We start from the raw sequence: 26,576 nt of genomic DNA on the forward strand, positions 1-26,576 counted from the left end.
GAACCCTAATCCTATCACATAATATCAATGATGAACAAAATCGTAAGAAATAATGCTACCATCTGCCGAGTATGAACTCGTAAGTATCAACCAGGAGTTAAACAAATAATAATAAGAAAAGGTCTGGATATTTGAAACCTAAATTAAGCGCCTAGCTCAATTTGATTAAAATATTTTACATTCAAATTCACATTTCCTAATACACATTTCCCATTGCTTTCGTTCCTAATATATATTACATGTAGATAATATCCTTGTCATGCGCCAATGATGAGTTTTGTTTAAATATGTGTGAAATTCGTGATAATATTTATATCGTACTACAATCAGTTTATGGTATACATGTATGGTACATATGTTTATTGCCAAAGAAACTATCAAACTTGCGGTCAGATTACTTTGATAATTGTTTAGAAAACATCACATTACAATTGATTAAATCTGTATTGATATTTGTTTGTGCTACCCAAAATAACTCGAGGCAATATACAATATATATTCGAAACTGTTTTATGAAAATAAATAATTATGAAATGTGTCATAAATGCCTTTCAAACTGTACACAAAGAAAAGCCATTAACTGCGAACGATAAATATTTTCCAACAGCAATAACGCGTTAAAACATTCCTTGGAGCTATATTATCAAAAACACCGATATCAGGCCCTGAAAGCGTGACTCTCCAGATATTTTATTGGTTTACGTTACACGATACGACGTTACTTTCCATGAAGGACCCGTTTCATACTACTTCAAAGTAATTCTCGTCATTCGCATGTCTTATTTCATCGTGGCCATAACAATAACTTAAGTTAACTGTGCAATTTTTTTTTAGTTACAATATTGCGTCAGCCGTGTGCATTGGGGTCTGAGAAGACGCTCAAGTACAATTTTATTGTAGAATACTGCCGATGGCAATATATTTGCCATTTTTCAAACTCTTAAAGCCGTAAGTGAACTTTCCGGTTGAACGAGAAATCCATGGATACCATCGTAGCGTCACAATCAACCAAAATCATTACGAAATATTTTAAGTGCATCTTGCAAAATAAGAAGTAAATATACGTGGAAGTACTGACCCAACCAGTTCTCCTACTATATATTGATCTTACTTTTCTCAGCACCAACCTTTATTTATGTAACCGATACCGACAAATACAGCGCGTGTTGTTTTCGATTTGTCAAATTCTCGCTCAGTATAATTTGGCTAATGCGACAATATAAGCCTGCCCAATATTACGAATTCAGACTATCGTAACAATCACGATAAAGTGCAGTACGGGAATTACAAATCGAGAAAAATAGACACTATAGTCACGACATTGAAGAACTTCGTTATTGAAGCAATTACGAAACGGACAGGAAAATTTAAAGGTGAGAGAACAGGTTTATCGCGTTAATTTCAAAGGCATTCTTTTCATATTGCTGGGAAACTGCTCCTGCAGATCCCACTAAACCAGTTAAAATCTATCATTAACAATTGTACTTTACGCAAGCATTATATTTGTTTCCCCGCTTGGTCAATTCTTTCAAAGACAGATAAACTTACAATTTTCAAGGTTATCATTTCTGATTTAACTATCTCAACGCAAAATAGATTTAAATTGACTAAATCTCAACCCAACAAAAGCAATAAGTATTGCCCTTTGCGTACATATTAAAATTATAGGCAGCTCTACTGGTCATAAATAGAAACGTTTAAGGGTGAAGAATAATGACGTAGACTAATTCTGTTTCAGTTTGCGTGCCTTAAAATAAACCGCGTAACATAATTTACACTCCAGAGTTAAACTCTTAACTAAAGTAATTAATTTTCCTGGGCTTCGGCATATTATAACTGTGTGTTGGCTAAAATTCAAAAATGACTGCATAAAGGTAGAGCAAAGATAAATGACGTTATAGATAGCAACCCCGATATTTGGGTTCCCTGAAATGTATATGTATGTGTGATAGGCAGAACTCATAATTGTATTAATTTAGCGTAACTTAAATTTGAATTTTTTGAGAATATGAAAAATAGAAGATGAATCTGATGTTAATAATCGGAATGGCAAGTATATATAGATCGAGGAATACAGTGTGTGGCAATAGGTCATTAGTGATAGGGGTTGGCAACGTGGTATGACGACTTAGGGTCGAGGACGCCATCAAAATTAAAAATTGCGCACCATGTAGCGGTTCCGCATTCGCTTCAATGATCAGGCAAAGTCGCGAAGTTTGCGGTAGGCAACAGTAGTCTACTGCAGTGCTTTTCAACCTTTTTGATATTGCGGAACCCCTGATATAATTTTTCGTTTTTTATGGAACCCCAATTAACAAAATTGAAAAAAAAACACGAAATACTCGTAACACGAAATATTTGTAATTCAAATATTTCTATTTCAACAACGAAACAGAAAGAAGGTAACAAGTGTGAAATTCAATGACTAGGTTGTTCTTGCATTTCCTTTGCAATCTTCTTGAATCGTGGCTTCACGGCGCTCAATGCAATTCTCATACTTATGTCTACACTCTTTGCACAATTCTTTTTGTTTTTATTAGTTGTTAAAGCAGAAAATGCTGATTCACACAAATAGGTATTAAGAAATTGACACAGAATTTTCAATGCTTCTTTTGCAATTGCTGTAACCTCTTTGTGGAAAGAAATCTAAAAATATTCCTTCCCATGTTTTTGAAGGTATTAAAAAGTCGGGTTGCACACTATTTTTACTATATTCCAACAAAAGCTGAACAACATGTAACTATGGTGCGACAATGGCGTCCTTTTTTTGTTAGTTGCATAACAATGACTAAAGTGACGCAACAACCGAAAATATTTCTCTGCACTGTGACTAAACCACCTATTTAACGAATTGGCCTACTTGTAGTTTGAATGAGACACGGTGGTCTAAAAATATTTATAATGACGCATCAACATGCTGAACCAAGAAATGATTTCCCCTTAAAAAAAAACGAAAAAAAAAATGCGGAACCCCTAAGGAACCTTATAAACTCACGGAACCCCACTGCATGTGTTGCGGAAGCTTAGGGTTCCGCGGAACCCCTGTTGAAGAGCACTGGTCTACTGTGACTAATTGCATACCCGTACTATTTTGTGTCCATATATTCGATCATCTCTCTCTCTTGTTTCGAATGGGAATTTTTTTATTGCACAGAATTTTCCAAAATTGATTTATTTTAAGAATGCTATTATATATTACTCTCTTGGTGAAACGTCCCTTTTGAGGGCCAGTGCTTCCAGACAGTATGGTGTCCCACAACTTTTCAAACTTTTTTCCTAAGAACTTTGAATTTTTGAAACCTACTGCCCTCTCTTTGTTATATTTCATATTGATTTGAACTGGTTCAATATCTCTTGAAACGATCTTTGCTGACTTGTATTGATCAAATGTCACTGGTTTCAATGGCTTCCGTGTGTGTATCGTCATAACATATGGCAACCATGAGTATATTTTCTTGTATATTATGACAATGCGATCCTCCAACCTGCTAAAGTAGTACTGTACATGTACAAGACGATGATGGACTATTTCGGCATTTACTGGCCGACAATGCAAACAACGAAATCAGTCAGAAGACGCATAGTCTTCAATGTTATACAAAAGTGTTTACAATATACTAAGGAATGTCCATTTGTGCATTTTATAGGCATTTTTGAAATGACCAGTAACAAATAGGAGCAATTACCTAGAAAGAAGTACAAAAGAATGAATTTCCGTTTGACCTTTCCCATTGGAGATTATAGAAATGCATTCCAAGACATATTTATCTGTACATTGATTTGAAAAACTGGTATACGAAGATAAGATATCATCGGAGCACGTTTTAAACCAAACCAAAATAACCGCGCAAATACGGTTTCGTATTTTCAATATCACATCGTCATAATAATATGTATATATTTTGCTAGGGTATTAAATGCAAATTTGATAGAAGCTATACGAGCTCACAAGCAAATATAACGTTCCTTAAATTTTGCACTGACATTCGACGAAATGTACATGCTGAATTCTTAGTGATTAGCCAAATAGATCTATATTTATTATTTCTACAACATAGTATCAAGAAGACACTTATATAGTAGACACCGATATACCGCAACGTGCTCATGGACCCTGTGGTTCACGTTTTGCCTTGGGCGTGATTGTGACGCACTGCGTGGCGTCAAATAGCGTCGTTTGCGTGAAATGCGTGCCGTGTTGCGCAACTTATCGGATTATTTATTATATAACATCTCATTACTGTAAAAAATATTTATTACGCAAAATGCTCGGTCATTCGTGAGAGTCTTGAACTAAACTCCTAAGTCTATAAAATTATTTGACAACCATAATAAGATCCCCATTTTTATTGAGATTATCCGTCGGTGCTGATCTTCAAAACATACTATAGAACAAAGATTCATACTCCCCAACATTTATTTAAAAAATATTTGTAGTAACGAATGAAAATATATGGCCACGAAATTTACACATCAGTAACGGCACGTTAAGGCCATAGATGAGCACAAAGTTTGCTGAAGAGATCGGTGATTGGGGGTAATGTAATATGATGTGTGAATCACATGTGAGTAAATAGAATGCATATTCTTAGTATGTCGTTTCATCATTTCGATTAGTTGTCTTATATACATTGCCATATTTAGTCATATATATATACATCTTATTTATTTCTCATTGTACTATACCCCATCAAAATACGACCATGGTACCCCATCGGCTTTATCCTGGTCATGTGCGTTATCAGCAGTAAGTAACCGTATTTAGCAAAAAAGGTAAAATTATATAGCAACCGCGGATTGTATATGAAAAGTGAGGTAACGTGAACCCGCAACGTTGCACGTCGTGTAGTTTGAGAGCGAGCAAATTTATAATTTTACATGCGGATTTTAAACCGTGATACCCAATAATAAAACTCATATTGAATATTTCATATTTGCCAATTTTATAGAAATGCGAACGTTAGCAAATTAGTATTCACATTCTTATAATACACCAGGTTATTATAAAAAATTCCATTTTTAACATTAGCTGACATGACAAACTTTCCGAATCATTCACGTCAGAGAAGAAAAAATCGCATTGAATTTCGTGAATCAAAATTACAAACAGTATTTTTATACATTCATACATAGTGAAATACCCAGGCTTGTCCATGGGAAACGTCGCATGGGATGGGACAGCACATAATTGTTATGAAATGGGAATGAGACAGAAAAATATGTCCCATGGACAAGCCGGATGGCAATAACCCTATATATAAAAGTCATGGTTTTGCGAGTTTTCGTAAATTAAAAAGAGGTGCAAATATTTTTAAATTTGTTGCGTTTTCTTCCGTTTTTACTAAAAATTAGAGGAACTCAAATAGAATATAAAGCTGCGAGCGATCGCAAAAATTTTAAACTCAACGTGTTGAATAAACCTGAATTGGAACAACGTGTAAAAAACAACACTTCTGGCAGTCTGAAAGCACAGAACTCTGCGCTCACACAAGATGGAGCAATATGGCCATTTACTTGTAAATATTAAATTGAAGTCTCAATGAGTAAATACGTTTGCAAGTTTTCCAAATATTCAGTAAATCGTTTTCGAAATCACTTCAGTAAGATCACACAAGATGGCGCAAATAATTCTATTCAGAGATGTAAAATCAACGAAAATGTTTAATTTAGGAAATTCATTCATTATATTCATTTTTTGAGATCTTATCAATAAAATAGATACGGATATCCCGATTTGTTAATTAAAATGAATAAATTGCACATACCACAGGTAGTAAAATAGTGTCCAATTTTTATAACATTATGCATAAGATGGATGAAAAATATTAATTCGCGAAGCCGATATTTATCAATGTTTTTCACGGCTATTGGCGCTTTACCTCATGAATTTTTAAAATTTTCTGCTCTATTTATATGGATAACAGTAACAGCCCATAAATGCATAATAGATGAAATGCCATTGTAAGATATTTTGCTCACCGAATCAAATTTATGATCGTTATCATTAATTTTATGGGAAAAAAACGGCGAACTGAGAAGTGTATCGTTTGCTTTTTATGTAGAAACCGATTTCTTTCCGTTGTCTTTGATGCGTGGCAATAACAGTTTTATAATGCTAGTTTTATAATTTTTACGAGGACTACAATAAATTGAATTTAGTTGGAAATCACTCAGGGATTTCTGTGTCAATTTGAGCATCAACTATATGTAGTAGAGAGAGCATTTTCAGCGTACGGAACTATATTTAGCTCCGGTAAAAAATCATAAATTTGCCTGATACAATTTAGTCAAATACAAGTTGTAAGCGGTCCTGTAATACGCACCGTAAAAAAGCTAAATGTTGGGAATAGCGAATCAATATTAGTAATACCTCACTGTGATTCAGACAATCATTATTGGTTTGATCAATCCTACTTCCAGCCTATAATTTTCCGCCTGATATTCACTTCTCAGCCGGCTGTGAAATTTTTTCACAAAGCTGTTCAGAATACCTGCATGATATTCCGCATTATGGTTAAATCAAACTACGAAAAACTATGAGTTCAAAAGTATTAGTCAATACCTTTTCTTCTATTTCGTCTCATTTTTTTGTTCGATAAATTTAACTTGCAAATGTTTATGTTTCCTGAGTTTCCAGAAACTTGATAATCGGTTAGTATTAATCTGTTTCACACGTTGCAATATATATATTAAATTTTCTGTGTTAATTGATATTGAACTGGTATAAAAATTATAAACAGATTAAGTATTTCATGCAATGCAATGGGTATTATTATTGCGATAAATTTGTCGATTATAGATTTAGATTTAGATAAAAAACGCTTTTTAATTCATTTTCTTGTAAATTCATAATCCACCACTTTTTATCGGTAATGGTAAAATGGAAACCATTCTAATGCCGCTGTATTCCGCGAATTTCCAACCGCTATGCTGTTTACGGTATAGTTTCATTAAAATAAGAATCGCCATTTTGTCCCGTTGTCTGTCGTCGGTGTTTATCAACATGTGTTAGAGTAAGTGAATGAAAATTTAGGTTTATAAAGTTTTTTTATGTTTCGAACAGTGCAATGATATGGAAATAGATTCCATCAATTCTTTGAAATTATGAAAATTCTATGGAAATAATATCTTTGGCTTGAAATAGTACATAAATTTGCAGTCATAAATGGCCTATTAACGCAGGGAAAAAATATTGGTCTCTTTGGCGCAAGACGTTTCGAAATATGTTTAAAGTTGATAGGACAAAACAACGATTATATATATAATTATTTTATCTAATAAAAACATTATTATTCAATTTTTGACTATTTCATATTATATATGTGGTAACAAATTCTAATTAACAAAGTTTTTAATTACCTAAGTGAATATATTGAAACCCTAAATTATGGAAATAATGATTTGATGGTTTTACTTCCCTTTTAATCTAGAAATGTTTTATGTTTTTAAAAATAGTTAAATTGTCAAAATTCCTGCAGTAATAGTGTATATTTGTTGTGATTTTGTTATCGGATGAACGTTTCCCTTTTCTGTGGAAATAAGATCTCGCTCAGTCGGAGAAATATTTCAACCTTTAGATCAGGGGTCGGGAACCTATGGCTCGCGAGCCATATATGGCTCTTTTGGTGACGGCATAAGGCTCTCAGAAAAAACTATTATTCTAAGACTAAGCTTACTATTGTTACGCGATTTCAAACTCTTTTATAGCCTAATTTGGCAGAAAATTCCCAATGCGTTTGAGAACGCGCGCCCAGCGTATGCCTAAGTTATGTAAGAAAATTACCAGACAGGCATTGTGACAAAACAAGGGGATTTTGGAACATTTTTGTGACATCACAGGCTGCATGTGAGCAACCGTTGAAGGCCCGCAGCGACAACATGCAGCATCAGAAGTCAAATTAGAAAGTATATTGGTATTGTATGTGTTGACTTTTGAGTAAGCATTTCAGGCCTGATTAAGAGAATAAATCTTATATGGCTCGCACGGAAATGCAATTGAAAATAAGTATATTTTATGGCTCCCTTGACCAAAAAGGTTCCCGACCCCTGCTTCAGATGAATTTTCCTCTGTTTGAAATATCGCAAGTGTATTATATGTTTTTAAAGACCAAAGTAGGTGAATAGCATGGAATTATTAATACGGATGTAAATGCTTTTTACAATAAAATTTTTTTGGCAGTGTCAAATATGCAATGCTATTATATAAAAAGAAAATATATGTATATGTAAAATAACAATAATAAAATTTTACGAAAAAAATTTGACGCTTTTTAATAATATTTTACGAATGAGGCGAATGAATATCAATGCATCGTCAACATAATATGAAATTCAAAATATTTCAAACCCGAAACTTCTTTCAAGAAATTGGTTTATGTTCTTTTAGCGCAAGTTTGCTCAAAGCTGTCCAACAACATAAAAATTTATTATTGTAAAAAAAAATAGAATAGTTTTCTTGCACATCTTTTAAACAATAACTATTTTTGAAGTAATGTTATTTTTAGAAAGTCTTACCTGATGCCATTTCTACCCTTTCAAGCCGAAATACACTTACTTGATTTGACTTTTCACGTAAGCTTGCAACAAATTTACCACTATTACGGTTGATTAATCAAATAGTATTACTGGATGTGGGGCTCGTAAGCCTCAGAGGACGATACATAATGTATCATTTGTATTTTGACATCGCAAGCATAAGCGTACAAACCACAGCATGTTTCTCGTCTTCAGCATGGTCAAACATGCAGGCCGCATGCGCCTACTCAAAGCCCTCCAATGCGGCCCTTGGGTATTCATAAATAATTGTCATAACTTGTAAGGTTTTTATCTAAAAGTAATACACATTTCAGACATGCGATCAAAATTTATAAACCCGCGAAACAAAATTGAAGTACGATCTAAAAAAATTGATTTTATTTAGGCGTTAAATGTTCAGGAGAGACCGCGTATAAAAGTTACATGGGTGAGTTATTGCAACCCCTGCGAGCATAAAACTAAGATGTTTAAAAGAGCTTGATTCAAGATAAAATGTTGACATCTTTACTAGCTACAACAATTTACTGGGCTGTTTTAATCTCAGTTAATTTGAACAGCGTAGTAGCTTTTGGTAGCAGCGTCGGCATCGTAATAGCTTTATTAAACCCGCGACACAGAATTGAAGTTCGATGAAAATATCGATTTTATTTAAACGTTAAATATTTAATAGAGACCGCGGAGAAAAGTTACATTGGTGAGTTAATACAACCCCTGCAAGCATAAAACTAAGATGTTTAAAACAGCTACTTAGCTACAAAAATTGACTGGGTTGGTTCAATCTCAGCTAATTTTACAGCGTAGTAGCTTATGGCATTCTTGATCATGATTAAGCAACCTTTCGGATGACGATTTGTAAATCATTGACATCCAGCTTTGAGCATGTTTTTGGATCCTATATTTTTTAAAGTTATAACTATTAATCTTTACAAGTTTCGAAAAAAAATGAGTATTAATTGTTATGAATTCTTCTAAAATTTACAAAGCGTAGTTTGAAAAAAAATACAAATTGTGACTGATTTTATTTTGACCAAAATTAAACAATAAAAATAAAAATAATTTTTTGCAACTTTTGTTGCATATGTATTTCGATCATCATACACTTGAGGTCCATTGTTTATTATTCAGCTTCATAGCCTAATTTCATGATGATGTTGACTAAAATTTGCGTAAACGAGTATCAGGAAGCGACATTAAAAATTGATTAGTTCGTAGATAATGGTTGTGCCAGTGGTTAGTGCTATTTTAAGCTATTTTCTGAAATCCTATTATTTAAAAATATGGAATTGAAGAAAACAAACTTCATATAAGTTAGAGTTAGGCAACATCATAGACTTGAGATCCATTGTCTATTAATCAGCTTTATAGGCTAATTGTAATATGTCATTGGATTTCATTTAGCAATCGACTGAGAATGACACAAGAGAAATTTTGCAGCAATAATCTTACGTTATAATTTTTTAAATCTTGCGATAACGATGTCAGATCTAGTTGGTAAAAGTTATCTTTTTGTTTCGACAAAACAACTTCCAAAAACACAGTTGGTTAAAATTTTTTGCAGTTTAAATGCCCCGGGCGTGATAAGGGATGGCGCTTTGTCTTTAATCATTTTTTTCATATTTATGGAATTTAATTTGCGCATTCCAACAAATTAAATTAACAGATAAACGATATAAGATAATAGATAAGAAACTCGAGAAACTGGTTTGTGTTAGTATTTTTTTCAGATTTGTTCCAGTAGGGAAGTGATACCAACAAGCGGGAAAAAATGAGCCAATAACAAAAATTTTATTTTGGGACAAAAAAAATACACTTTCGCCTGGCTTTATAAGGATTTTTAGATTACAGTTATGCACTGCAAAAAAAATAATCGTATTCAAATTGTACCCAAAATAAGTAAGATCCAATTTTTGTAAAATACCCTAAGAAATTCGGACAGCGAAAATCTCTTTGCAACACCGTCGAAAAGGCGAGTCAAAATTTCGTCAAGACATGGAAAATTAAAATTATTTTGTACAGTGTGTTTAGCAATTTTTCCGCAAAAATTTTAAACTTTGAACTACAAATTTTTCATTGTATTCTGTTAACAAAAACCGTTCTTGAATAGCATAGTAATCATTCGACATGATTGGCATTGTTTTTACAATCGATTTCGACTTTGGAACGGTGATTTCCGTCTGTGGGCGTTCGTGATTCATGTTTTGTTTGTTTTAAATAGTGTTAAGTGATGTCATTGTTTTCCAGCATTTTTTTGGTGCAAATCGAAAACTATGTAAGTGGTATAGATACAGAAAAATAGTTTACATTCATTTCTATTTTTCTGATATCATAAATCGCATGATAGCAGTAAAAATATTTTATTTTTAATTTTGAGATTTCAGTCGACTTCCAAAATCTGAACGCCATTTGAAATGAGGATTAGAATATTTTTACTATCAATGCGCGTTATAAGTGAGGATTATACTTTCTAATCATGACTCCATTTATTCAAGCCGCAAAACAAAATCTGAAATGCAGTAATTTTTCCTTGTTTGATTGGTTGGAAATTGTATTGCAGACGGAAAAAAATGATACATATTCTAACGAAAATACTTCTTGCAAACTGGTAATACGAATCCATAACCTAATACCCTCTTATCTTACTTGCGGTTTCTTTATTACGAATTGTGAACCACGTTTTAGCTCATTCGACCTTAATCGTTCGCCAAGGGCCATTAGTTATGTATTTTTGAAAAATTCAAAAATCTGAAAGAGTCACGAAATTATTTGAAAAGTCTTTTTATAATTTTACTGTTATATATAAAGTATAAAATACACTTTTCACGTCGAAAAAATGCCTATCACCAAACAATATGACAGTCTTTGCACAACACTTATAAAAATTAAATTACTGGTAAGTCAACAGTAATTCATAAAAAGAGGCCATTATACTTTGTAAAACGTCTGATTTTGATATTATCGAACAGTGTAAACTGGAAAGTGACTGCGACCTGGGTTCTAATATGTTCGTTTTTACCATTGGTTTTGTTTTCAATTCAGTAAGATTTGATCAAGTATTTCAAAATAATTATTATCACGATCTTCTTTGGCGGCAAATGTTATTTGATTAATATACACCAAAGGGATAATTAACTCGACTTTTTCACGTTTTGGCACAGTTGATAAAAGTGGAGGCGATATAAACGAATTGGATAGAGCCAAATATTGTTTTTCATAATGACAATAAATTCCGATTTTTATTGTTTCTATATGACATTTGATTTTTACATATTTCTATTGATTCTGTTGAATTGATTTCTATTGAACAACGGTCGTCGCATTGGACTTGAAATAAGTGAAGGTTGGCGACGAACGCAAAATACACACACGAGATGGTCACCATGGTCACTTCGTCAAAATTACACATTTCGCGATCTACCTTCTAGTTAAAAAGGTGGCATTGACTTATGCTGTACGTTGTAGAGAACTTCCTAAGCATCAAGGTATCGAGGTTGTACAATGTGTTAGCTGTAGGCTGACTCTAGATCAACTTGCATTGTAATTTACTATGTAGTAGTCGGGAGCAAAGTTTATATGAATAGTGCTATTGGACATGAAATGTACCTATGGATCGTTTTGTTATTATGCTGTTGTTGGGAAAAATAGCTTCCCTTCAACTACTCAGTAGTTCCCAACCTTTCTTGGCTCGCGACCCCCTTTGGTGGTTTACACATACCTCGCGACCCCCTGCCTCACTTTCTATACTTATCAATGAAATAAGCGGCAAATTGGAGGCGCATTTCTTACCACTTCATGACAACTTCTGCCACGAACGAACCGATGACAGCTCTTGCCGTGGTTATGGCGCTATTACGCTATAGCAAACTGCGTAATTCGTGGTTTAGTTTTTGACAAAGCTTATCTCATATCATCCTCGACTTTCATTCGATTTCGTGCCTTTGTTTTTATATGAACAAGAGCTGAAAAGCCGCTTTCATATTAAATAACTTCATTTTCATATTGTCGATTCTTCGCCATGATAAATAAAATACCGAATTATAACGTTACAGCAGGATGTATGATAATCTTCACATTAAAACGACTTACCATACCCGACTACAAGCCTATCCTGCAATAAACCACTTGGTATCGAATTACTGGCGTTCCACAGCATTGCTTCGAAGCCCGCGTGTTTTCCGCATTGCGGCGCGCGGAAATGCTGACGGGTTCGTGTGACGTCACAATGGTTAACTTGCCATAAATATCTGCGGTCTAACGACAGCTAGTGGAAATCTCTCGGAGGCAGACCATTCCAGACTTTTTTGCGATCTATTGACAATATTTAACCTGAAGCTTTGTATTATTTTTTACTGTTTTGCAAGACCTTCGCGACCCCCCTTGTAATTGCCGCCAGAAGGCTATTACTTTTATTTTTTTCAAAAATATTTGTGGGCTAGTCATTTGTGTGATTACGTCATCAGAATTAAAAATTGCGTGCCGTGGGTCCGTGATCACATCTCAATGATCCGCTGGCAGACTACGGGTACTGTAAATGCTTTGATACTACTTATATGTTTTGGACTTGGTGTCCATTTATAACAGCATCGCTCTTTTGTAGTTTTATATTATTCGAGTTTTTCAAGTGCTGGAACGAAATGCCAGCTTTTCTTAGTGGTATTACCAAATATAAGATTTACATTTTTATCCCTTGGATATCACTTATTCGAACCTTTCTACTTAGTAGAGGATAATGATGTCTTAGCGAAAATGACACTCCAATGTGCATGTATGATAACCACACAACCGATCAAACAAGTTTGTTACCCGAGTAATCAGTGATAATAACCAATATTTGTAGTTTTCTATTCCTTTGTGAGGCGTTTCCAATCGCAGCCACGCCCTCAAATATCATTGGTCCATATTATTCTTTGAACATGCACACGCCCCAAACGCGGATGGGACAAAGATCAGATGTGTACAAAGGTCATTAGATCACTTTTTGTGGGCTTGTCGAGCACATTCTTTGTCAGTAAATCCCATAAACATCAGATTGATTTTAATTGATATTAATTTCGCCTTTAACGAATAGGTATCTCTTAGTTTTAATTTTGTAATAAAATTCCTATGTATCGCAACTAAAAATAGCATGGAAATGTTCACACAATGTCCAAATTTTCGTAAAGAATCAATCTACTAAATTCTATCAAACTAACGAAGAAATATAGCTGAGTTCAAAATATGTGGTCAAGACATACATGACACCGAGATAATTTTCTTGAAAGATTTATAAATATCGTGATTTAGTCATAGTTCAAGTTAATAGTTCATTCTCGTGTTCACCTTTGACACTTGAATCTCGAATTGTTTATATTAAACTATGCGATTCTGTTCATCATTATATAACAGACCCATCACATTAAAATACAGGCTTACATAAAATTCGTGTAAAACTTCAGCGTAACTAGTATTGGATTGGAAGTATTGTGTGTGTTGCTCTGGTGTCAAATAATTGGCGGGTTCGGATATTTTTATAACCGAAATGTTACGCATTCTGTGCCAGTGTGATTGGTTTTGCTAATGAATTTTCTATGACGATTCATTATATCGTCATCATGTTTACTGTAGCTAGGGATTTTGTTGAAAATTTGAAAATGTTCGTTTTTGTATTTAAGATTTTGTAAATTACACTTATTTTTCAGAATCTACGTGAAGTAATCTCTCGAATGCCGAAGATCAATCTACGAGAACCCCGCCTTTAAAATTATTAGTTAAATTATTAGAATTATATATAAAAACATTAGCCCTCAAAACGATAGTAGAATTCGTTTCGAAGCGATGGAATTTTATTTCTATAAAGGAATCAATGGAAAGCATAACTTTCCTTTAAGAAAAAATGGCCACGCTTTTGGTTTCATTTACAATCTAAATAATAATCCAATGCTAAAATTGCTAATACCCAAGGCCCAAACCACAGTACACTGGGAAATTGACCGTTTGGACTAATGACAGTCACCGGACCGATATACATTTATAGTTCGTTATTTTTAATTGAAAAATAAAATCTGAAAATTCCCAACCTGTGGGTTGCATGGTTGTATTATCATTGCAGATGTAGATATATATATATATATATATTACGTATGGTGTATTAGGTATTTAAGAACATATTTCAAAAAGGTCTCCTTAAACTGGTTTATAAATAAGAGTAAATTACTTTAAATAAATTCGAAAGGCGCGGTTGTATAATTCGACATACCAAGGATTTAAATATATACACCGAAGTTTTCTGGTTAGAAATTTATTTATTGAAATGAAACCAAGCATAGTCCAAGGATAGTGTACTGAAATACTTGTTGGCCAATTCATGAAAAACAACTTCGGCGATTGGCAAAGATAAACACACCAAACTGCCTACCTTTGCAATATTGAATGGCTGTTATTGCTGTGTTATTATCGCAATCATTTAATATTAATTACTAGGAAAAGTAGCGGGTTATCGAGCACGTTTGTCTAGATATAGAACTTCAAATCAAATTATCATAGCACGATTTGTAACAATAAATGTTGAATAAAACTACTCTACTGCTATGCGGAAATTCAAACTTGAAACATATAATTTTATACTTTAGCCACTTACAACGGGCGACCTTGGTGCGCATGACCGTCGCCACGTGCTCACCGCTCTACTTGAACAATAAAATGCAATACCTTTTACCACGAAACAGCATTCATTTTGTATTCTCTATTTCTCTACCGCTCTTTAGAAGAATTGTTTTGAATTTGCGCAGGCAACATGAATACAAAATGGCGTGTTATAAGTTACTACAAAACAAACATTGAAATGTTATACGCGTGACTCGTATTTTCGGAACGCTGTTCGTTATTCATCACTTCAAACATATATATATATATATATATGTTAAAATTAATGAAATAATTTTTATATCGTAATAATGAAAAACTATTTGAATTGTGTGAGTTTATATTAGACCCTTGTTTTCACTTTAATGTGTCGCATTAAGTTTTAGAAGTTCTTCTCGATTTTATTGTCAACAAAAATCTTGCATTGTAACGTTTGCTACGGTTATTTAAATACTTTGAGTTCTTATTATTGACCTATTAAATTTTGTCAACATAAGGGTCAAGCGGTAAATACAGATTAATTATTTTCTCCTTATTAAACCACAATAGCTAGTTCTGTACATTAATTACAGCTAATTGTAAGTCAAATAAGTATCGTGAACTCAAGGAAATAAGAGCACAAATTATATTTAATATTGCGCTGTACTAAACTAAGTCGATGAGCACAAATGCTTATTTTATAGGAGAAAAAGAGAATCAAAATATGCTAACTGAATTTAAGTTTGTATTTGATTAGTGAAATATATTTTATTACGATTCCAGGCGCTTTTACCAATGCACCACCGACTATTCATTTAAAAAAGTACACCAGAATATTTTAAAAATATGTAGAAAATTATCTGGCGGATCTCATGCGACTGCAATAAATAACAGAGCCAAAAATTCCAAATTGTTGAAATTCAACACGTGCTCCGTCTAAATTTCTCATTATATGAATCTACATTTAGTAGCAACCTAAAAATCCCAACAACTGCTACAAAACAAACCATGCCAAGCCTAAGGTTTAAAAAAGTATAAAAAATACCCTCATCATGACTCCAGCTTTAGTTTATGAAGTTCTATCAAAATCATTTCCTTTATGTTCATGAATGTGTCGTAACTGCATCGCTATTTGTATATAAATTATAATGACTCACATAATTGTACCTACATGACTTCGCTTTAGTTAATAGCGTTGCACAACCAATAAGGTCAAATTCATTCAATGTAACAAAGAGTACTTACGTAAGATGTCTTATGACTGACAAATAATTGTTATATAAGTTAACTATCTGCGATATTGCATGCGCGTGTCATGGAAAATCGTGTTTATATATAGTTGAAACTTTTGTTAATATAAAAAAACATAGATGTATAAAGGTTTTAATGACGGGTTTATAGTTGCCATGAATGTTATATAAAATGATATATGAATTCAATAATATTTCCGCAATGTATTAACAAATTAAAATTGAGCTAAAAACTACTTTGTGTCGTATGGGATTATGTCAAATGTTTGTAAGAATATAAAAGTAATATTTTCTTAGCATGCATATTAAAATAAAAATCCATCTATCCAAAATATAGCAATTATGAGGGAATCCTGTGGTTTTAATTGAATAATTAAAATAAAGAATACAATATTTTATATTATTTAATGACATGTCAAGGATTTTTTTTAAATTTTGACTAATGAAAAATTAGGTTATCATGTAATCATACCCCGATAAGTAGAATGAAGAATATATTAAAGTTTTAAGTAATATTTTTCTCTGTCTTTCTTAAAAATTGACAAATATTCCAAGATCGTTTTTGTTCAGATATGATGCAATTGCTTGAATTTTCTACTGAAATAGGTTTACCTAACTTGATTAATGAATTTAAAATAAAGTGGCCTACTTACCGCGTTCGCCTCTTTTTAAAAATTACTTGAAGAGATGAAAGTACCCACAAAGAAGTGTCCGAAAAGAAGTTTTTCTCAAACGTTTTTACTGCAGGTAATATTCTAAGCTTGGTAATACCGCATCATTTTGATCAATACATTTAATTCTTTTGCAAAGCTTTGAAAATTATGGCCAAAACAGGAAGATTCAAACACCAGTCTGGATCGAATACATCGAAATTTTCATCAATTTAGTTAAAGAAAACTCATTTTTTATGACCCCCGAACAGTAGTTTTTAGTTAATGAATTCGCGTTATGTTCAGTTTACGTATCACTCGAGAATCTTAATATATTCCCAACTTCGTTAATATTGGATGTCACAGTTGAGTGGGTAAATTCTATACACTCATTGGGAATAAATAGGAATTTAAAGAAATAACCGAAAAATGTTAAAAAAATTAATTATCAGTAAAAGTTTTCGCTTACTATTTGTGACAATATAATAATACTACATTATAAACTGAAGAGGAGAAGATACTTTGCTGAATTTTCAAATTTCATATCAATCATGTACAAACACATTGTCAGCAGCATCGCAAATGCATCAAAATAAAGGACGACCTACGCATGAAACCTTGATATTTCTATGCAATAACAACATTTTATTTGATCCAGCAGACCAAAGTCGAAAAATCAAGCGGAAAACAAAATCGACCTATGACGGCTTTGCGATTAATAATAATATTTACTTAATACGCTTATCAAAATGGTGGAAATCGACAAGGTTGTTTTGTTGATGTGTTTCTTGTCTAAGCATCTTTGTCTTCCGCTATTGTCGAGAAAATACTTATCGTAAACTTTCAACCCGTTGAAGAGTAACGTTTTATTTTGCTGACACTTTCAGTGATCTATTATGAAACTACTAGAAGAGTATAAAATTAGCAACAAATACAATACTTCAACTCGGATACTTCGTTTCGCATAAAACAGAATGAGGTGGAACTAATAAAATTTCAACACGTATGTTGAAATATGAGAATACGTGTGTCCACGGGCATAAGAATATGAGCCTTTCCCCGACCTTTGACCCCCCCAAAACATTCTTCCTATACCTATACCATTGAAGAATTTTCGGGGCTCATTTTAGGAGTAGTTTCGCGAGTTGGCGCCTGTAAAATAGATTACGTGTTTTAAACCATCATTATATTTCATCGCATACAATAATCTTTTTTTTTTAAATACCGTTAAAGAATTTTAGCCTAGTCTATCACATCTTTTTCTACACTAATTTTTCATTACTGCAATTAAATTAAAACTCCTAGGAAGACAGAATGATCCTTGAATTATCTGATTTATATTTAAATTTCCGAAACACAACTGAAAACTAACGAATAGAGTTCAAAAACGCAAAAACGGATGCGAAAAGAGACTTAAGAGAGCATTGTTACGTCACTTTTTGTATTTTGTTGATTAAATGATTATGATATAGTACTCGCACAGTTAATGTTGCATTCTCACCGTTCGTCTAATGAACTAGTTCAAGTTGAATACGTTGAATACATGATACAGATATAAAAAACAGTATATGGGAAAGCAATAAACATGTTCTAAAAAGATGAGTATTGCACCATATAAATAATTTGTCGCGTCATATATACGGTGGTATATTGTGCAAGAAATGGCAATAACATCGGCTGAATCATACATGTTTTGAATGTCATATTCCGGCTATTTTTTTCATAGAAATATCATTAAATTGCGAAACACTTTACAAATATCTGTATCACGAGAAGGAAGTGTGACTAATGTATGGAGGAGGTATTAAATTGGTCTTCATTTAACCGGATCACGCCGCAAACGACAATTGACGTTGCAACAGATTAATTTTGGGTGATTATGTGTGCAATGAAACCTTTTTTGAATACGCTTGAATTTTTATCCAACAGCTTTCCTACGAAAAAAAATTGATAAGAAACTTTATAGTCGTGATAAAATATTCGGTATCAAATGACGTTTTACTCGTCAGTTGGCTAGTTGTCAAATATACAGTTGAACAAATTATATGGCTAAAAACCGGATGACCAACATTCTTCAGATGTCACAACGAGGCCGTCTTAAGTTACAACGTCTTCAAAAAATCAGTGCCTAACATACCAAGTCTGAAGAATAATTTGGACTATTACAGGTACCCGATAATAATAAAAACATCAAAAAATATTCCAACAGCATCAGAACTTAAATCAAATTGTCGCTTGTTGACAAGAACAGCGATCCAAAAACCAGCATAAGATTAAAAAAAATTATTTATTCAAGTTTGCATTCATTGAACAAGGCGTACCTCGCACTGAACGACATTATGGAAAGAATGCTACGCAGGATATTTTTTTTTGCGAAATAAGCTACTCAAAGGAACAATTTTTTTCTGTAGAATATATATTTATCAGACGTGACGTGAGTCATAAGGATGGTACCAACATTACTCATAAGAGCGTGATGTTTTTCCTGCAGATCATATCGATGAAAATTTAAGGCATTTTATGCAAATAACTCCATTCGGATTAATTGATCTACAAAACTTTAAAGTTGGCGGAGATATTACGATAAACAGTTTAAGGATGTTATGCTGTAGTGAAAAAATCGGCAAATACTTCATTTTTTTCGTAAATTTGTACGTGATATCTCGGTGGAAAGTCATTTTCAATAGAAAACAATTGCAGAACAACAACAATGCTGTATAAGTGCACAAGACTAATTCATGTACACACTAGCGCTTCCTATACCGAAAAGTTGATGATCGTTGTATGATTATTTTCAATATAAAAATGTGATTAATGTAGAGATATCAGAGATCATATCAAGTTGGGTTCTCGTATCACTTCGTCTGTGAAAATATACCCTAACCATTCTGGACGTGATAAATAAGATAAGCTATGACGAATGGCAAGTTCATATTTTCCCATTTGCAATGGCTGATTACGTTACAGTCGTACTGGACCAGATTTTCAGAAAAAATTACTAGGCAAGTCAATAAACTCAAGGCGCAAAAAGTACCAACCGGGAAATATTAAATAATACAACGACATTGGTATGACCTTCAGAAGCGTTCGACTGAACTTAGAGTATGATTTATATATTCCTATATAAAAAAAAATACGTAACATTTTTTATTTCAATGTTATGAGATTTATTCATACCGCTAAATTTATTTTTAGGTAAGAAAAGTCACCATACACCGAAAAAAACTAAATAGAAGGACGATATTAATTTTTTCATATCAGGTTTTCTAATGTGTTAATATAATGGGATCATAAAAATCGCAAAAATTCAATTTCTGAAATCCAGTGTGACAAGTCACGCAGGTTTCGCATCGCTATCGTTTATTTTTGGAACCTGATTTTCTACATGCGTTTGAAACGAGAGAGAGCGGAAGCTGATAGTAAAAGGCGAACAACCGCGCATTTGTTATTATACTACACTTCACCTTTTACTATCAAAAGCATCTGTCTTCAGAAAGAAGGCGTATAAATCCAATATATTCTAGCCAATAATATATGTGTCGTTCACATATAAAGATCAACTTAAACACGTTGAGTTAGTAACACGAGGGCGTAGGGTTGGAGGTTGTTCTGAAAATTGATAATATTTTGAGTATATTGATTTATATTACAGATCAGAGTCTATATATTCAAAAATGTTATGAAGAAAATTTGGAAAGACATCAAAATTTTGGATTCCAATCTTTTAAAGAGAAAGTCTAGAGCAATGACTGGATCCACATCACAGAAGCAATACACAATGAAACCACAAGATACGGAGAAATATATATTTCGATTGATGAACCAGCAAAGAAGAGAAAATGGCTCTGAAAACTGTGAAGTAATTCTGCTGACAAAGGGAATTAAGCATTTTGGTCACAAAACTGTCTTGAAATCATTTAGTGAGTTTTTCCGTCAATATTTTGAAGATGAGGCAAAAAACAAGCTCTTGTGTGGAAATGATACCAAATCAACGGACGAAAGTGATAAACTAATTAAATATGACCAACATAAACCAAGTAAAGTAAAAGGACAAAACCATACTACAATACATTTGCCCGGTATCAACTCGGAAGAACTCAGTCCCATTCTGGAGTACATGTACGGCTCAAAACTTTCATTGAAAGCCGAAAACGTAAACGAAATTTTGTTTGTTGGATGCCTGCTTCAGGTAAAATTCAATTAGTTATTTGATTAGATTACAAATATGTCACGATAAAGTAAAAATCAGTCCATACGAATAAAAACGGCATAACTACAAATAAATTATAACCGTATTTGAAATTTAAGAAGCACATTATTTTGTTTTAGTCTAAAGCCGCATAAAGTCTAAGTTTGGGGTCGAAAAAAAATTAGGATATAAACTATTACACAATCTTTTTTTTCAGATACCAACTATTATTGAATTCTGCTCAGAAGTACTACTCGAGCAACCTGATTGGCGTTCGCCACTTGTATCTGAAAAAATTCACAATTTTGCCAAAACTAAAGATTTGAAAGAGGACAACTCAAAACGGCATGGTGGCATACATGTTCAAAATGTACCACCCACATCAACAGATGTCACGTGGACTACTGAAGGAATAAGGACAACCACTTTGCAACCGTGAGTGTCTACTTCCGTGCTTTTGACTCATAATTACGTGTTTTTATCAATATTCAGATGGAGAACGTCGTAGCGTAATATGCTTTTTGGAACTAATGATATCAGATTAATATATAAATTTCAGAGAACTATATACCTATTATACTTTACAGGCTTAAAATAAACACTAATACGAAAGAAGATTCGATCTGCCAAGAAACAGAGGAGACCAGCAGACCAAGTGAGTCTGATGTATTCAGTTTCAAAAACTTACGTCAAATTTCAGTTTTTGTTGTAAAATGTATAAAAATACTTGAACTAGTTAATTAGAAGTTTTGGTAATTTCAAAACCCTTTTGACTAAGTATTGAGTATGTGCTTCGAAATTACGTTGAATCGCGCTTGACGTTATGTTGTGCATAAATTATGAATAGGTACTTCCATTCCTAACGGTAATAAATCTTTCTGTCAAATGAAAAATTTTAAGAGGCAGTAACATTAATCTTCTTGCACGTTCTAACCAGTTAACTTATACTCGACGATGCAAGTAAATATACTTTACGACATTGCTTGAGGTTTTTCCATTTTATGGCGAATAAAATTTAGTCACGAAAGTCATGACTTGCGGAATAGTAGATTCCATTGCGGTTAAATTTCATGCCATATAATGACCTAGATTTTCTAAGTTCAAGCATCGCCAAAATTACCAAATAAATTGAAGCCATTATTTTCGAACTAATCTTCAAAGAAAGCGCAGATTGGTATAATAGACAATTTACTTATTGCGTTTCAAATTCAACGGCGTCATCGAGTTGGGTAAAAACTTGATCCACTTGAAATCAATACGTTTCCGATTGTAAGTGTTGGAATAGAAAATTGTCTGTGAAAATCAAAGTGAATCCGACAATTTTAGAACAATCAAACATTAAAATTATGACATTATATATCCTAACAGTGATAAATGCGTAAATCGAAGCGTCAATGAAATACGAACATACTAACCTATACGTTTCTGTCATATGATCTTATTGCGTAATTTTTAAGATAAGAGTATCTGAAGTAACCTTAGGAGCGAAAATTATTTCAATGTCAAGTTGTTCGGCGTGAAAATGATATTGGTGCAAACCAGATTATTTTTCCTATTGAAATAATGGCGTGCAATAATATCGAATAATGAGACAATTTTCGATATCACAATGCTAAATTCGAACGACCTCAAAACCATTATTTTATCGTGAACGTTCTATGAGACGTCAAGAATAGAAGTCTTTTTTTAAATAACACATAACAAGATCGCATGATAACACGTGGAATGGTGTCACAGAACTTCTTTTTCTTTTAAATTTCTCCAATTTATTCTTTAACGAGCCTTCAATATATGGAATTCCCGCCTCCACAACAACAGGTCTGAGTCACGGGCCATGATCATGACGTAACCCAAAATGGACAATTCAAATTTTGCTTCTCTATAATCTTTACATTGTTCAAGATTTGTTTACGCATATCTGAAATATTTTTCTTCTAACGGAAACCGCAAGTTCAACCTTCATTCTGTTTACGATTTTTGTAACTGACTTGGTGACTAATTCCAAGTTTAGTTTAGTTGAGGTTGCACACCCTCATCCGAATAGGAATCCAGTCAAGCAATGCGGTATATTTAACGACAAGGTAATAACTAAATTGTTATTACAATTATACATAAAAGTATAAAGAAACAAGCGTTTTATTCAACGTAAATCAATATTTGCATTAAATTATAGACTCTGCTGATGGTAATTCAAACCCATAATTTTTGTTTCAGAGTGTAACAGTGCCACGTTACATGACGACTCTACAATCCAGCATAACGTCCGCAGATTGTTAGTTGCACAACATAAAAGAAAGCGACAATATCCTTGGACCAACACATCAAGCGGTGAATTACTTGAACACAGAAACGTCATCCCAAATATTGTTGAAGAAACCTTCATCAATGAAAAACAAGTTACGATGGGTAGAACAGAGACTCTAAACGGCAACAAAAGAAGTTCTGGCAGCAATTTTTATTCACAAAAATATGCACGCCTGAATTCGGAAATGACTGGATGGATACCATCACCATTTATGCCATCTAACACTGCCGATACCATGTTTCTACCAAAACATGAATTTGACCCAACGAGAAATGTTGCAAATAGTTTCATTCCTGTTAGTACAAACTTTATGGAAACAACTTCTGTTGTTGGAAAGAAACTATCACCAAAATTGAACTACTCTAATTCGGCAAAAATGTTTCAAAAGCCATTCCGAAGTTCGGATTACATCGAGGAACAATTACCCAAAAATAAGCAAGCAAACTGCCTGGGCGTCGAATCCGCAATGTCGTTTCCCCAAATCAATGGACTAAATCAGAATTTGACAACCGCGTATGCTCCCACGTTAGCTTTACCGATTTTTCATCATGGATACTTTGGATATCCTATGATAGAATCAGTCGGTGCCTTGGGACACCTGAACAATTTGTCGGGTTTTTACAACAAGGTTATGCCATCGACTACTCAGTACGACTACGCGATACGTCAACTTCAGAGTCAAAAATACGATTCAAAGGCAGAGACCAATTTTATGGCTTGTTCAACTCAAAATTTGTGTCCTCCGCCGTTAATCGACAAGCGATATGCACAAACGCTATTTCAAAGAAATCCATCCACACTAAATTTCAGCAATTCCAAAGATTTATTGGGGGGAGTGATTGATATAAGCAGCTACGGGCTGCATATGACGGGAGAAGATGACATTAATCAAGCATCCAAGCCTTTGAACCTCGTATGTAAACCAAATGATAAACTCCAGCAACACGGTTTAGATGTGGAAAATAAATTGCATTTCGACGTCCAATCTACGAAATTTTCTTCCATTCTAGTTCCAGAATCAGACACAATTTGTAAATCTGAAGCCCCGGGCGCACAACACGTATCATCAACGAACGAAACACCACTTAATACGCAGAAACACACCCTTATTAATGATACTTATGTGGATTACCACAAACGAAAACGGAAGTATTTGCGTGCTGCGGGTATCGAAAGTTCGGGTTTTTCGAAAACCGACGCCCTAAAATCGCCTCATCATCAATACAACAAAGTGTTTGAAGATGAAGGAAAACCTCCTGCTGTTCAAAGGGGCCAATGCTCAAGTGAAGATAATATAATTACCCGCGAATGCCACCAAATGGATGTTAGCGATCCCGAAAGCGATGACTCAGGTCGTCCAAGCAGTGTTTGATGTCTCAAGGTGACGACTTCTTCGTAAGATGTATTTCAACAGGTGCAATTATTAAGCAATCATTATGTATTGAATCATGGTACTTTACGTTATTTTTTGTTTGGTAATGCGTTTAAAGATTTGTATATTTTTATATAAAAATACTGTCCAGAAGGTCTTCGAATTTCATTCCTATACTTTAATTTTCGATATTCTTATTGCCATGTTTTATTTTAAATAAGGCATTGTTTGTTTCTTTTCTACAATTATTTATGTGATTTCTTTATTTTTAAAAAATGATTTGCTTGACAAAATAAAATATTGCATTTCATCTGTTCCTTACATTCTACACATTCCAATCTCCTATTTTCAACATTATCCACAGCTTGTTCCAACTAGTGCGATCATTGGTGCAAAAAAAATCAATCATATTTTTTCTTTTCCTGAATATTGTTTATTTTCTTATTTTTCTTTTTATCTCACTCTAATGGTATTTTTTTTTAATTTTATTTCAGTGTTTATCGATGAAGTGTAGTAATAACCTTAATCGTGCAATGCACAGCATTTTGTAAAGTTAATAAATACTAAAATAAAAATGTATTTGTGAAGCTCTCGGTTCAAACGCGAACACCTGTAGTTAAAACAACAGATATCAATCTAACAATTTGAATAAAAATTATCAGTTAATATAGCTTGAAGAAAAATATAGTTTGTAAAATAATAACAACGTAGAACAATTGATATCACATAAAGACCATTTCTAAATAACCAGTTAAGCTGGTACGGCCCGGGTATCGATGGCAGAGATGAAAATATATAATTTATTTGACAATATTTATTGTTTGTCAACCATGGATTCGATATGAAATTACAATGACAATATTAGGCGTGATGTTTGTCATGACATGCAGATACGAGTTTTCTCAGGCACAGAAATTCAGGAACTACGAAACTAGATATTGTCACAACTTTCCAAAACAACAACATCATGAAAAACAAGTATTTACAACGAAAAAGCTGAAAAGAAGTCATTGCGATAAAGAGTTCAACATTCCAAAAAGTTTGTTTCTCCTGCATTATTGTAATTAATGAGGATATTAAAATCAAATCTACTCAGTCGTGCCTAAGGGACCATTAGTTACTAAGCTGTTTAGAAATATGGAGATAATGAGGTCATACTTGTGATCGGCATCAACACAATTTGGCACATTGGCATCTCAGCGAATAGTGTACAATAAAACTGCTCGTCATTAATCGTGACATATCAATAAGTAAAAATTTAATTATTCCACGACTTAAGGATTAATATAAGTAATAAGAGAGAGAAAATAAGTGTCAAGAATGTTTCGAAACTGTGGTTTTGTCCGAAACTATGAGTTTGCATATACTAAAATTAACATAAGTTACCAATAGAAATGCTGAACGATCAGTGACGATTTGATATTTCTTCAACATAAATGAAAATTGTTTGTATGTTGATCTAATCTGTTCTCGTATGAAGGTGGTGGGGAATATCGGCGATGGTACCGTGTAACGGCGTGTGTTTTTTTTGTGTGCTGTTCGCGTTTCCATCCGGAAATTCTGGTTATTTCTTTCCCAATAGATACTGGATAATCGTGTTATTTGTTTCAATCTTGATATTCTGTGTTTATTGTGAATATCAGCACGACGCGCGCGACGTCGTGGTAAGTTGTTATGA

The 26,576-nt window shown here is 33.4% G+C and overlaps 1 protein-coding gene across 2 annotated transcripts; it reads left to right on the plus strand.

Moving 5' to 3' along the window:
- Positions 1-1,194: 1,194 nt before the first annotated feature.
- Positions 1,195-25,477, plus strand: LOC120330169 (uncharacterized). Of its 2 annotated transcripts, XM_039397024.2 has the most exons (5): positions 1,195-1,373; positions 20,685-21,221; positions 21,439-21,656; positions 21,809-21,876; positions 23,436-25,477. In XM_039397024.2, the coding sequence occupies exons 2-5, from the start codon at positions 20,712-20,714 to the stop codon at positions 24,896-24,898; spliced, it is 2,259 nt and encodes a 752-aa protein (XP_039252958.2). In that variant the 5' UTR covers positions 1,195-1,373; positions 20,685-20,711; the 3' UTR covers positions 24,899-25,477. The 2 variants fall into 2 exon arrangements, with proteins under 2 accessions (XP_039252958.2, XP_039252957.2); XM_039397023.2 differs by lacking the exon at positions 1,195-1,373 and having other exon boundaries at positions 20,619-21,221.
- Positions 25,478-26,576: the final 1,099 nt, after the last annotated feature.

This window comes from Styela clava, chromosome 12, assembly GCF_964204865.1.
Source record: "Styela clava chromosome 12, kaStyClav1.hap1.2, whole genome shotgun sequence".
NCBI lineage: Eukaryota > Metazoa > Chordata > Ascidiacea > Stolidobranchia > Styelidae > Styela > Styela clava.